This window comes from Megascapheus bottae, chromosome 2 (assembly GCF_031878675.1).
Source record: "Megascapheus bottae isolate mThoBot1 chromosome 2, mThoBot2.hap1, whole genome shotgun sequence".
In the NCBI taxonomy this organism is placed as follows: Eukaryota; Metazoa; Chordata; class Mammalia; order Rodentia; family Geomyidae; genus Megascapheus; species Megascapheus bottae.
The window spans coordinates 34298048-34313459 of record NC_143510.1 but is presented as its reverse complement, the minus strand read 5'-3'; the positions used below and the strand labels follow the sequence as shown (position 1 = coordinate 34313459).

General features: G+C 36.2%; 1 protein-coding gene across 3 annotated transcripts in view; it reads left to right on the top strand.

Annotated features, from left to right (window-relative positions):
- Window positions 1-15412, top strand: part of Suclg2 (succinate-CoA ligase GDP-forming subunit beta) — a 206645-nt gene that overhangs the window by 176514 nt on the left and 14719 nt on the right. For all 3 annotated transcript variants that reach the window (XM_090323807.1, XM_090323816.1, XM_090323825.1), the window contains exon 10: window positions 13837-13957. In XM_090323807.1, coding sequence (XP_090179933.1) covers window positions 13837-13957 — 121 coding nt within the window. The remainder of the gene's footprint in view (window positions 1-13836; window positions 13958-15412) is intronic.

Genomic DNA, 15412 nt, shown 5'->3' with positions numbered 1-15412 from the left:
ATAAAATATGGAAAGCAATTTCTTATAAGGTTGTAGTGTAATATATGTAAGTTAACATACATATAATACTTAGAAAAGTAAGTGATGAGTATTAACTACTTTTTTCATTAGTATTATTGTTACTATATATGGATTCATATTCTGTAACTCTTCTTTGCTTTAATCTCTTGCCTAAGAAAATCTTCTTAAGTTTGGTTGGTTTTTCTCTCTCTATGGCTTATTCTACATTCCTTCATACCCATATGTAGTTATTTCCCACCAGACTATTTATTTCAAATTTTTTGATTCAGAAATAAATTAGAATACTAGAGGGAGTTAACAGTATTAGGACAGACATATACCAGCTTGGAAGATGACTTTCAATGTTGATACCTTTTCTGAGAATAAGAGCCAAAGGCATTAAGCCTGGTGGTAAGAATGTGGCTCTCAAGAATGTCCTATTAAATTCAGTGCTTAAACAATCCAGATTGATGGCTTTGAAAAAAATGGAAAGATTTGGCATATAGGGTCCATATTCCTATGTCAATAGCTGGTGGATTTACAATAGCAGCCGCTTCTTTGAAGAAGGAAGTTCTCGCTTATCAGTTAATTGTCTTAGTCTAAAACCTCTTCACCTATTTGCTTATCTGCATGGCCCTTGAGAGAATTGAGTTTGAAACCATACTTTGATTAGAAATAAGTAAATGTGCAATTCAGTTAGTAAAATCTCTCATAAAAAGAACCAAATGCACCTATAAAGACAATCATTTGGAAGTGCAGCAGGAGACTGAGATGGAATTCTTGTTCTTAGATCCAGCTAAGCAGAGGTGACAGTACTCCCAGATTGCTGACCAGAACTTGAGAGTGTGGCTGGATGACAGACTATGAAAAAACAATCTACCAGTTACACGGGGTATCAGAAATGGGCATCACAGGAATCATCACCTAATCCATGGCAAATAGATTGGAAATGATTTCAACTATCCCTGAGCAACCCAGAAAACAATGTCATGGTTTCTGGGGTAGAAAATGGGACATGGTATTCGGGATAGTCTTAAAAATACAAGAATTATATCACCTTTATAATAGCAATAATTTTTTGAAAAGAATTAGAGGCACTTAAAATCATTTATATATTATTAAAGATCTCTCAATCCAATGAACTTCTATTTTGCTAGGGCACAAAACAAGCATTAAATAGAATCAAGAATGCCTTTTAGATCTAGCATGGATGTAAGAAAATAAATGTTCATGAATAGGTCCAGACTGAGAACCCTGTATGATGAGTTTAGGGTGAGGTAGGAATCTGTAAATATGGATTTTTGTTGTTATTTTTGTTGAAATGCTTCAGAGAACAAAGGTGGGGAAAGGGACTCCAACATACCAGGGAACAAATGTTTCTGTGTTGGTTCATATGGAGTTGCTACCACAAAGTAACTGGGACTGGGTGAGTTACAAAGGTGCCATGGCAGAAAATCCAGGAGCATGAAGCTATGATGTCAGCATTTGCCTTCTAGTATTCCTTTTGAATCATACCATGACAGAGGGCATCATAGCAAGACAGAGCAAAATAATCAGTTTAATTCTATGATCAAATATTCCCTTAATCCTGTGTTAATCTGTGTATGGAGTGATACATTCATTATGCAGAGCCCTCAAGACCCACTCACCTCTTCCCAGATTCCAGCATGAGTTTCTCAGGGTACAAACTGTATTGAGAATATGGAACTTGTGCTATATATACCAGTCTGTCTTTACCAGGTGCCATTCATTTCTTTCAAAAGCCACATGGAAGTTTTAGAATATAAGAGGCTCTGTTTCCTTCCCTGTGACTACTCATGAAATATCCTATAAATATTCCCTTTAAGTATTATTTTTATGATTGAATAATAAAAGCTTTCAAACTGATACTAATTTGAAACTCCTATTTAAAAACAATAAAAATATAAAATAAGTGCATTGACATAGCTTATTTTAAAAAACACAATAACATATCTTTTGAGATAAATGTGAGATTATGACTTTTAGCTGGATCAGTGGAACTTAAACATCACTTTTTGTCCAGTGCCACAGACTCATATTTTTAACTTGCTAATCATCCCAAGTTTGTGTGAGCCATGTTTCCTGTGTTCCATCTGTAGATAGACTGGAAAGCTCCATAGGGATTCAGTCTTTCTGAGCCCATTATTCACTATGCTGAAATAAGGATTATCAAGTCACCTTCTAGATGGGCCTTTGGTAGTTTTTGTTCAGAGCTAATAAGCTAAATAAAGCCATTTCAGTGCTATGAAGCTCCATTTCACCTGACAGGCTATCATCTGTCATTTATAATGGACAGGATCCAAGATAATAAAGCATTTGGCTTGTTTTCCTTTTTCTGTCTTTCACATGGGTACATATCCAGACAGTTAATGAGCAATGATTTCAGATTGTTAGAAATTATCCTTCTCATACACCAAACTAGAGAATGAACTACTTGAGAATGCTTGTTTACTGGCTTATGTTATTGTGTGACTTATGACCCTAGCTATGTTTCAGAGAAGGTAAAACTAAACAAAAATCAATCCTCTGGTTACAGAAGGTTTAGCTTTCACAAACTAATGGATTTCACCAAATTCAAGGCATATCAGATAGAAAAATGTTATTATTTAGTCTCAATTGGAAATAAACTCTCATTCAACTCTTGGTATGTGGGAGAGAATTCATAAAAGAAGAAATTGCTGAGTTTGAGTGAAGGAACCTAGGCCTAAACTGCTAGGAATCTCTTAACACTCAGCAAAACAAAGAAGGAGATGGGCTACCAGGTTACTTGGCCAGAAGATAAAGTTCCTTAATGAAGATGCTCACATATATTCTGTGGAGGGGGCCACCTTCACTAGAGACACACTAGGAAGGAGTTACAGAATAAAGTCCACAACTTCACTTTCTTCCTTTAGATACCAAATGAGAAAAGAGACTGTTTGCTGGTCTCTACAACCAACCCTTTAGGGCCAAGAACAGTATAGCAAAATGTGGAAAGGACCCAGAAAGGACCAAACAAAATCTACAGCACCAAAAATCCTCAGGCATTGACCTTTTGGTGACTGCTTGAGCATGTGCTGCGGGGAATAGAATATTTCTGAAAGTACTTGGAGAACTCCACTGAGCTCTGAAATAGTTTGACCAACCATTGATAGAAGATTCTGACAAGTCAGTGACTGAGACACTTTGAAGTAGAAAGATTTCTCTTTATTTTCATTCACTGCAGGCTATGAGGAGTGTTTGTCCTGTTGTTGTAATTTACATCAGACATGCTATATTGACATTTGTTAAGCAGCTAAGAAAATAAATCCTATTTCTACATAACAGATTACAGCATGGTCAAAAATCTATCACGAGTTTTAGTATACTGTCTAGATCTGAAAATAGTAGGTGGTAACAGTGATTTCTGATTTTTTAACAACTGTAGAATGAATTCTGTGGATTACTTTATCCTCTTGATATTAAATACTAACAACTGCCACTGCCCTGTTGGACATTTCAAAGGAGCTCTACTTCAAATGGAATGTTGATCTTTGTAATTATAACTGCTTTTATAGGTCACATTCCTTACATGTTATTTGTTGTTTGATTGATTTTTGTCTTAATTCTCTGAATTTATATTTGTGGTAATAAAGAATAATAACAACAGCGAAAGCTTCAGAATTTAAGACTCCATGTGTGAGGGTTGGTCTTGGAGGTCATTTTACTGGAAGGAAAACTGGGAGGGATTTAAAAAAATGAATTGGAAACTCTACAAAGAAAATAAACTAGTTATGATTTATTGTAAGTAAAATAACAAGTATTTGCTTTTTAAGTATTTTACTTGAAACTGTCTTTAACAAATTATATCTGTGAGAAATAGCTTATATAGTGCCTAGTTTTTAACAGGAAATTTATATTTTTAATTTCCTTCCATGTGGTTTGTCTTCCAGGGTTTTGATATGAATCTTTGTCTCCCAGAAATCTAATGATTAAGCAGGTTTATTTGAACAGATGTATGAAGAGTCACAGAATCATTATATTCCACCTTCATTTTACTTTAGCTTGTTATTTACAGAAACAGTGGGTTTTGCTATTAACTAAATTTATCATCATTTCTTTGTGGTGTGAAGTATGAATCTGTGTGGTCCTAAGTTTGAACTCTCTTAGCTATTTTTTAAAAATTGGTATCAGTCATGAATAAGAGGAAAACTCACCTATGGAAGCATTTTTCCACTTCTTGTAGGAGCACTTACTGTGGAAAACATTATGTTTCAGAAATAGACAGATAGACATCCTGTTTATGGATTAATAAATGGATCTTTCACCAAGTTGCCAATTTTATGGGTGTTCTCTACATTAACTCTCCAGCTAATGATGATGAAGTACACTTATTCACAGTCATCAAGATGACATAAGTTTGAGGTGATTGGACAAAATACTGCTCAGAAAGAATGTACCAATAAATATCCTTAATCTATACCAGTGTCGCTTCTATTACAAGTAATGTATAGACACTGCAGTATGAACAATGAATATCCTGCCTTCAAAACAATGGTCTCTTGATCTGAGAAGACAGGTCAGTAACCGAAATACTTCTCAACAGCCAATTCTAGTAGCTCATTTCCTAAGTAAGAATTGTAGGTCTGGTTTTTTAAAGCACTACAATGCTTATTGATGGAAGACTGCAACCATGTTCTCTATAAAATAAAATGAAAAGCTTCAGATGGCCCTTAAGGCAAAATTATACATTGTACTGGTATTTTAAGAGCTATTTTAAGCATGTGACTAATTACCAAAAAATACTTTGAATGTGCTAATATAAATATCCAATTGGCTTTTATAATCATGGAAATAGTTCTGATTCCATTTAAACAAATATGGGATGTTTCTGTAAAAGATAGGAAACATGGAGCTGGGAGTGTGGCCTAGTGGTAGAGTGCTCACCTAGCATACATGAAGCCCTGGGTTCGATTCCTAAGTATCACATACACCGAAAAAGCCGGAAGTGGTACTGTGCCTCAAGGATAGAGGGCTAGCCTTGAGAAAGCCCAAGGACTATGCCCAGGCCCTGAGTTCATACTCCTGGACTGTCAAAAAAAAGATAGGAAATATGTTTATGTTGTTCCCTCCAATCCTGTCCTTCAGTCTATTCAGTCCCTTGTCTTCTGTAAACACATTAACTTCAACCAATATTTTCTATCTTCAGACTTTTTCCTTTCCAAGGAAAATCCCGTTTGTGGCCAATTTAACTGCTTTGCTGGCAACTGGAGAAGCACTTATTTCCTTCCTTCAGTCTAGCCACATCACTTATCATGAAAGGCTTCACTTTTGCAGATTGTATAAATTTGACCCACATAATGAAAAGAAGTGGCATGACTGTTGAGAGGACTGTAGATCCCTGAGCTGCATAACCAAAAATATACCAGCTCCTAATCACTTTTTATAACAGCTCTCTGGAGCTCAGATTTCCCACTTGTTGGCTATTTGGCACAAAATGACTAAATTAGAGTGATGCAAGTTAAAATACAGATGGTCTGCTCACAGAAGTTATAATTCAAATTACTTGACCATAAGACATTTCCTTCAGAGAGCATTCCTTAAATCTTATGCTTCTCAGAACACACTTTGGAATCCTTTGACTTAAAAGAAACAGGTACTTATTAGGGGGGAAGAGTATGAATTTAGAATTTGTATGGAGAATTTCACAGTATTTTTTAACCTATTAAAGTAAAAATAAGCTATCAGCAGGAAGATGTCTAGGTGGTAAAATGCTGGAGTCTATATTCAACCTTTTTTGTTTATATGTACCTAAGCATTCATAGTTAATGATATTGGTGATTGTTATGACTATGAATTATTAGATTTATATATTGACAAGTATTTTATTGTAAGAAGAGATGATATTGACAGACAAAACCTTGATTTGTAATTATATGAATATGCATATGTTACTCCAAAGTTGAGGAAACAGTTTGTTTTTTGTTTGGGTTTTTTTTTTCCAATAAGCAGGGAACATATCTCTTATCAGTTTTAGATTGAAATGAAATTTGAAAACAGAAGTATTTAGATGCCAGAAATTAGGATTTAGGACTGTTTTCTTGAACCATGGAAATAGGACTGAAATAGAATGGAATATCTTGACTAATTGTGGGAACCATTAATTCTAGAGGGACAGCAAGAAGGGGTAGAAAAAGCATGGGGATGGTAAACTAAGACCAACATGATTCAAAATTCACTTTTGTTGTCAGTAGCTATATGATTTCAAACAAGTTAGGTAACTTTTTTAAGTTTCAATTTATTTCTTTGTTTTAGTACTTGAATGAGCAGTGTCTCTTAGACATTTTTGCTGAAGGCAGACACTTTTACTTCTGACTTTCCTGCTCAGTCTGGCTTAGAACCTGGGTCATCAGCTTACAGTCCTTTAAGTAGCTGGGCTTATAGGCATGAGTCACCAGCATTCAGATTGTTTATTTTAATACATGCTTCTTAGCACCTAGGAAAATCAACACTTAGTAAATGGTGTGTGTGAGTGTATGTGTGTGTGAGAGAGACAGAGACAGAGACAGACAGGGAGAGATGGTAGTAAAAGTTTGAATTCAGGGCTTTGTACTTGTTAGGCCAATATTCTACTTGAGCCATTCCCCACAACCCATCATTCAATAAGTCTTATTCCTCTATGGGATTTTACTTATTCTTATGAGAAAATAAGTAAGGAATACAATGTACTTCTACACTGAATATGCACAGACATTGTTTTCTTGCTTTTAGTTCCTAAACAACACAGTATGACAAATATGTACATGATATTTACAGTTAATGAGGTATTTTAAGTAATCTAGAGATGGTTTAAATGTACAGGAGGATATGCATGTGCTATATGCAAACTTAACCATCTTATACATGTCTTGAACATCTGTGGACTTTGATACCTGCTAGAGCAAGGGTTGTGGGGAGAGCCTGAAACCAATATGAAAGGACTTCACTTACAGACTTCAAGTCCAAACCAAGGAGAGAAAAGCAAACCTGAGCAATTCCTCCGGATTTCAGTGAATCTGGTCTCAACTGAACTGATCTCTCCGTTTATTTGTAAAACTACAATAAAGCCTGAGATTGAATTCCTCACCTGAATCACTTCTTTAATGACTCAATGCATTCAGAATTCTCTCTAATTTAGCTCACTATTTTTTCACAGAGTATTTTTATTAAAGCCAGACATACAAACATCAATTATCTAAGCTACATCTAATTTCCTTCACCATTTATTTTCTTTCATTGGTTGCCAATGAATTAAAAGACATGATTAGAATTCAACAGGAAAATAAAAACAACAACAACAAAGAGAAAACAGATGCTTAAACAAGAGAAGTGATGTTCAGAATTAACATAACTTGTGGTTTTAAAAAATAATGAAAAGAAATAAACCAACAGTAGTCCTTATCTTGCCTAATGCAAACATGCTTGATTGATTTTTATCAGCCTGATGCACCGTGGAACTAAATTAGCATGCCAAATTGGAATATGCAGAGACAAACCCCATCACTGCTTTGCTGTGCTGTTTCTGTATGTGATAGTATACTTAACCATTTGTGTAACCATGGATTTGGGTAAAATGGATGTCTTCTAGCAGGGTCTCTGTTAATTTACTTCTAGTGTCAAAGGTGCAAAGAAAATGTGGATTAATAAGAGCTACAGTCTTTTTGTTTTTTCTTTTGAAGAATAGCATTAGCCTGTAGCTGAAATATTTAGGGAGAGAAGGAAGGAGGAATGGTGATGCTCTTACAGGAATTTAAGGGTAGCAAAACCAAATCATATGTATCTCAGGAGGTAGCTGGTCTGTGGACCAAACTGGCTTCCTGGTGTTTTTTTTTTTTTTCCCCTGACCTAGGGTTTGACTCAGGGCATGAGCACTGTCCTTGGTCTTTTTCTCAAAGTTAGAGCTCTACCACTTGAGCCTCAGGACCATCTCTGGCTTTTTTCTATGTAGGTGGTACCGAGGAATGGAACCCAGGTCTTTGTGCATGCTAGGCAAGCACTCTACCACTAGGCCAAACTCCTGGCCCTTTCCTGGTCATTTTTTTTTTTCTGCCAGTTCTGGGCTTGGGCTCAGGGCCTGAGCACTGTCCCTGGATTTTCTCAAAGCTAGGGCTCTACCACTTGAGCCACAGCACCGCTTCTGGCTTTTTGATACATATGTGGTACCGAGAAATTGAACCCAGGTCTTCATGTATGCTAGGCAAGCACTCTACCACTAGGCCAAACTCACGGCCCCGTTCCTGGTTATTTTTATAAATACATTTTAAACATATTTATGCTCCTATATTGACATATTGTCTGAGACCACATTGGTACTACAACAAAAAATGGGTAGTTTTGATATCCTGATTCACAAAGTCCTGAAGAATTACTAACTGGCCATTAAGAGAAAGGCAACAAGTCTGGTGTACATCACTAGCTACCACCCCTAAAACTGTCCACCTTTTCCCAACTACCCTGCACATGGCACTTATAATAAAGCAGGCATTGGTTTGAGCTGTAACTAGAGTTCATTATTGGCCACCCTAAGCTCTCTGAGCTTCTGTCTTTAAAGTAGAGGCAATAGGCTTCTCTTACATGGTTAATGTAAACATACTATATGTGCTAAGTAAATGTTAATTCTTCATCTGGTTTCTCTGAAGTCTGTGTAGGGTCTTGAAGCCATAATCCTCTCAAAGCTTCATTAACTGGCATTACCTGGCCCTTGAGGAGCCCTTTTTACTATTCACACCCAACATTCAATATTATAGAGTTCAGAGATATCAGCTCAGATCTGTCCCTTGTCCTTTTCCCTTGAATCCTGAGATTTTCTTCCCTACCTCTTAATCTATGTGGCCTCTTCTACTCCCTGACAGTTTTTCAGACCTTTGCTTTATTAGCTAAAATTTTGTGCAGATGTCACTTAAATGTCTCTGCACCCTACCCACCCAGTCTAATGTGAGTCTAGTGTTATGAATGTACTTAGTATCCAGTCTTTCCCTCATCTTTATAACTATTTGCTCAGCATTTTTGCCAGTTTTACCATCTTTCTTGCCGCCCTAAATACTAAGCGCATTCAGTTGTTCAGTGTGTCCAACTTAGTGTAGGCCCTCAAGAGTGTATATTGAATAGATAACTTCCTTTGTATTGAGCTGACAGTTTTTGCATTTAATGAAAGGAAATTGACAATACTAAAGAAAAGCAATTGAAGTTTTGAACCTGACAACATACTGTCTGCATAATTTGGCACAAGTTGTATTTTGTTTTTAAGTTTTGTTTACTTGAGTCTCTTTTATCATCCGCTAAATGGAATAAATAGCATGTTCCTCATATGCTTAAGAATGAATGAGTTATAGTAATGAAATAATACCAGGTACTCCCAGTATTGTACGCCTCAGTTGGTTTACTGCTTTGGAGAACATTGGATCACAGATATGCTGATACCACTCATTTTTTGCAACCTCACTTTCCTTCTTTGTTAATTGTGGATGAAAATGATAACAATCTTACATGATACTCATGCCAATACATATAACAACATTACTAGAATACATACTGCCTACCAACTGAGAAAAATGAGAAACACACACACATACACACACACACACACACACACACACACACACACACACACACCAGTTGTTTTCTGATTGTTACCCTATTGAGTCTTAGTTGTAGACATTCTCCTGAAAAAGACATATTCAAACTAAATGTATTTATAGGTATAACAAATTTTCAGCTCCCTGGAAATTCATACTCCTATGTACATGTGCTTGAAGTCACAACTTTTCATTATTTGCCTCAAATCCCCCTCTATGGTAGAATTCACCTAACATTAACCCACATCATGCCCATAAATTTATCTGACTGGCGTCCTTCTATTCATCAGATACATAAAAGGATCTATGCTGCAACAGAGGGTTTTATAGTATTGATTTTTGTTGATTTGTTTGTTTATTTGTGGTTGAGAGGAGCTTGACAAATAGCAAAGGCTGTGGCTTTATTCCTTTTGAAATTCGTTCTTTACTCTTAATTGTGGACTAAAATCTGAAGCCAGTGTGTGTTTTATAAAACCAAACATGTGGGAACATTTGAGAAACCTGTGTTTGGGCAGTCTGACCACCTGCACAGCTATCATGGGTTGCCACAGACTAAGTGCAAAAACAGCTGTTTGGGACTTGGGGAACCTGGCTCTGAATCTGCCACCTTAACTGCCCCATTAGATGATCTTTACTTTTGTGAAATAGTAAATAACAACCTTTATAATTCTCGCCTGAGAGATCGAAAAAGCCTCTGCATTAAAAGCACTCTGGGAGCTTCTGGGAGCATCTTGGAGCACTCACACAGATCTAGCACTGCCCCCCCCCTCCATTCTCCTTGCCAGAGAAAAACAAAACAACAATTAAAAGTTAATCTTTTTGTGAGAATGAAACAACAGTTAGTGGTTTTAAAATGAATGACCTTGTGAGACATACACTGAATATCTGATATGCTTTATAAATGCTAAATAATAATAATGGTGATGTCACAAGGCTTTCATTTTTAAACTGTCTTAATTTTATTCTCAGTTTGAGATTGAAAATGATAATAGTTAATTATAGAAATTGGCCCAGATTGAAGCCTTAAATCAGATTTTCATTAAAGTATATGCTTGCAGCATACTACTCTGCAGTAGTAGGAGAAGAGGCAGGTGGCAGCCCCTATGATGAGGGTTTCTCACCACTCCAGAGGTGTTTTTCCTGTCACTGTGGAGCAGGGCACAGTGTGCCCAGAACAGTGTCCCCTCCCTGACCAAGCAGCCTGTGTTGCTCTTAGAGAAATCCTTCTGCTTTTCTTCTACCTTGTTTTCTGTTGCTACCACATTTACATTTTGCCTCTCTCTCCTCTTTCTCCTTCACTTTCCCTCTCTTTCCTTCCTATTCTCTTTCCCTCACACTTTATTGGACACAGGTCTAGGCTTTTGTCAACCTTATGATCCAAAATGCTTGAATTGCGGGTATATATCACCACACTTTCCACTTGGTTGCTCTGTATTTCTTACTCTGTTTTTACATACACTCTTCTCTTTATCCCTATATCATTGTCCTGACTTGCACACACTCCTTCTTAGGGACATTGCTTCAAACCTTGCCTTCAACCACCTCTGAAAATGAACAAGCTCAGAGTGCCAACTTTTCATCTGGCCCCTGAAACCTGCCACTTCCTGACTCACCTCAGGTTACTTGCTCCTTCAACTGTAGTTAGTTCCTCCATAAGCTATGGTAGGTGACAGTTCTGCTGTCATCCTGATTGTTCCCTTCTCCTCAAGATCTGTGAATTCACCACCAGCCAAAGTAGCTAACTGACCTTTAGGTAAAAGTTATGTAAGTATCTGTTTTTAATGCTAGGCCCACATCCATTAGGCAATTCCAGAACCACAGGTGGTATTCAGTGCTTCCCTAGGAAACTCACCTTGGGAGCAGAATTCAGCCCTAGGATCCCAGACATGTTCATTCTCCTCACACCTCTCCCTCCCTCCAAGTTAGGTGTACTTACATATCTGTATAGTATAACTACTCTATAGAGCAATCACAGTTTAAAATAAATTAATCATAGTAACTCCTAATTCCTAACTTAATGAGACAAGAAAGTGTTGACAACTGAACTTTAAAGAATGTGTACTTAGAACATTATAAAGGCATAGAGGTGCTAGTGGGAGTTTTCCTGGAAAGCCTAATTCTCATTCACAAACCTTAGTTAGCCTCAGTATTCTCCTGTTTCTGTCTTAGACCCTGTGGAATCATTATTGCTGTAGGGTTTTTTTCCCCCCTGTTGTTCTGGCAAATTCCCCTCTGCCTGATTGTTACTTGGAAACTACTGTTGTACTGTACCTCAGTGCTAAAAGCACTTAATAGCTGCCATTAGGAAGCAAACTTCTGCTCTACCAGTTGGCCTGCTGTGAATGATATTGGGAGATTTCTTTTGGGGGAGTAGCCCCAATTCCTAATTGGCTTGAAAAATATTGCTCATTTTGTTTATTTTTAAGACCTTGCCTTTTTCGTACAGATAGTACGTTTGTGTTTCTGTTCTGTTGCAGTTCAGCATGATTGCAGTTTGCTGGAAGAGGTTTTCTTCTTTGCTGTATACTTAGAGGTTTTCTTCTTTGCTGTATACTTAGAGGTTTTCTTCTTTGCTGTATACTTAGCCAGCCCACTTCCATCACTACTCACTCAATAAATTCATATATAAATACCTATTAAGTACATGTAAACTCATACACTAAACATTTTATTTGTGTCTCTTAGAGAAAGACTGATTTGACTGAAAGAATAGGGTTCTGGGAAAAGTCATCCAAAATAAAGAGTGAGAATATATATAATAGCATTTTTTAAATAGTTAATTGCTCTACAGATCTAACAATTTCTTGTGTTGGAGATAGTTATTTCATTATATATATATATATACATATATATATATATATATTTTTTTTTTTTTGCCAATCCTTGGGCTTGAGCTCAGGGCCTGAACACTGTCTTGGACACTTTTTGCTCAAGGCTACTACTCTGCCACTTGAGCCACAGCGCCACTTGTGTTTTTTTTCTGTGTATGTGGTAGCGAGGAATCGATCCCAAAGCTTTGTGCATGCTAAGTGAGCACTCTATCACCAGACCACACTCCTGGCCATGAGATAGTTATTTTAGCACATTGAAATAACACCATCAAAATGGTATGCAACACACATGTATATACTTTGCAATTAGTGTAGCATAGTTTAATTGTGATTCTATTGTTGAAACTTGGATGTCTTGAGCTTGATGAATAGCTATTTTCTGTGGATGTTATCAATTAATCTAGGTAATGAATTGTCTTCATTATCTTATTCTTCATGTTAATTATACAGGATTTTCTTATACCGATTTTTCAAATCAAGACAAGTAGAAGTTTATTTTGTCTCATATGGTTTTGAATGTGGAATGTGTATAAATAAGTTAATATCTTGGGCTTAAATTTACATTTCTGACTAATTTCAGTTAGTAGCTTGACTTTCTTTTTATCTTTTCAGTGGTATGAGCCATATCTCTTTGTTTGGGGGATGATGTTTTTAATCAAATAGGTTCTTGTCTAAGATAACCAAATTTTCTGTGATTTTTGAGAATGTAACCCCAGTATATCAAAGAACTATTGTAGAAACATGGAAAAATTGGAATCCTAGCCTGTTTATATAGATCAACTATAATTTTGAATTATTGCATCAGGTGCTATAACAAATAAAGAAATTTAAATAACACTATGGACAAAAGAGACATAAGTGCATGAAATTTTAAATGACACTATTCACAATATCAAATACCAATTCCAGATAGCAATATTTTAAAAATGCAGAAGGCAGCATATATTAGATAAATGAACAGAAATAGAATTTATTTTGAGTTCATAGCACAGTATGGGTTAAAATATGGTGTCATGTAATGTTATTCATGACTAAATTTTTTTTTTTTTTTTTTGCCAGTCCTGGGCTTGAGCTCAGGGCCTGAGCACTGTCCTTGGACTTTCTCAAGGCTAGAGCTCTACCACTTGAGCCTCAGCACCACTTCCGGCTTTTTTCTATGTATGTGGTACCGAGGAATTGAACCTGGGTCTTCATGCATGCTAGGCAAGCACTTTAACCACTAGGCCAAACTCCCGGCCCTCATGACTAAATTTTAACTTTCCTAGTATGCCCTTCTCTGCATTTGGTTTTATGTTCTGTGTAAAAATAAAAAACAAGAAATCTTACTTTAATTGTCTCGTTTATTGCTTTCAGATTATCTTTCAGCCTCATAGCTATCAATATTTTGATCAATTTCCTATTGTTGATTTCAGGTTGAAGCCATCCTTGTCAATATTTTTGGTGGAATTGTCAACTGTGCCATCATTGCCAATGGTATCACTAAGGCCTGCCGGGAGCTAGAACTCAAAGTGCCCCTTGTGGTTCGGCTTGAAGGTGAGTCTCAATGAACTTCCAGTGGTCAGTTTCCCTTCTCATTGTCAAATGACTAGCATATTACATTCACAAACTTTGAGATAGCATGGGAAACACTCTAGAATATGTACAGCAGGTTAATATGCTGTGGTTAAACTGCATAGATTTAAAGGTCTCTGAGTCCCCAGCAGGCTCCTGGGAATGTAGATGTACAGGAATGGCAGCCAATGTGATTCTCTCCATTTATAAACTTACTGCAAAATAGATCCTCTTCTGTAATGAATTATTTTAGGAGTTCTATATTCTTTGGGGTGAGGAAGCTCTCAAAGAAATGTTGCTCTACAAACTTTAAATGTGAAAGCAATCAATCTTAAACTTTTTACTCTTAAGGCCTCTTGTTGAAGTTGATGACCCTAAAAGACTTTTGTTTATTTTGAGTCATAGCAATGAAAATAATTGCTTTAACTTGATTAATTTGGTAACAATATGATTCAGAATTTGAAAACTATGTACAAATTTATTTATTTATTTATTTATTTATTTATTTATTTATTTATTTATTTTTGCCTGTCGTGGGCTTGAGCTCAGGGCCAGAGCACTATCCTTGGACTTTCTCAAGGTTAGAGCTCTACCACTTGAGCCTCAGCAACATTTCTGGCTTTTTTTCCTATGAATGTGGTACCGAGAAATCGAACCCAGGTCTTCGTGCATGCTAGGCAAGCACTCTACCACTAGGCCAAACTCCCGGCCACAAATTTATTTTTATATAGTAAAGTTTTATTTTCTGTATTTCATAAAATATACATAATATTCTGTATTTGGTTTTCCCCTTCTAGTCATGGGGATATATTCTGACAATTGAATTCATAAATATAAATAATTCCTACATACATTATTTTTTCAAAATATATGTGTATAGATAAAGTTTAATTTATAAAGTATATATAGTAAGAGATTAACAATACCATCTAGAAACAAAATAGAAGAATTATAGAATGAACATAACGTGAATGTAGTTTCTTTCAAAATTATTAAGACTGTATATTTTAGGGCTGGGTGGTAGAATACTTGCATAGCATATGTGAAACCCTGGGTTTGATTCCTCAATACCACATAAACAGAAAAGGCTGGCAGTAGGTGTGGTTCAAATGATAGAGTGTTAGCTTTGAGCAAAAGAAATTCAGGGACAGTGCCCAAGCCCCAAGACAGGCAAAAAAACAACAAAAAAAGACAGTACAGTATATTTAGAATACGGTCGACAACAGGTAAAACTAATACTGCGGAAAAAAATCACAGATGAGGAGAGACTACAATATTTACAGTATTATATATTTCTTTAAAATTTTAGTAAAACTGATGCTCTTTTTAAAATTCTTCTGCAAATTCTTTTCTTATCTGGCTTACTACCATTTTGTATTGGTTCTGTTTTAAAATATTGCTTTGGTTAAAAATATATGAAGTTGGGCCTGGAGTTTG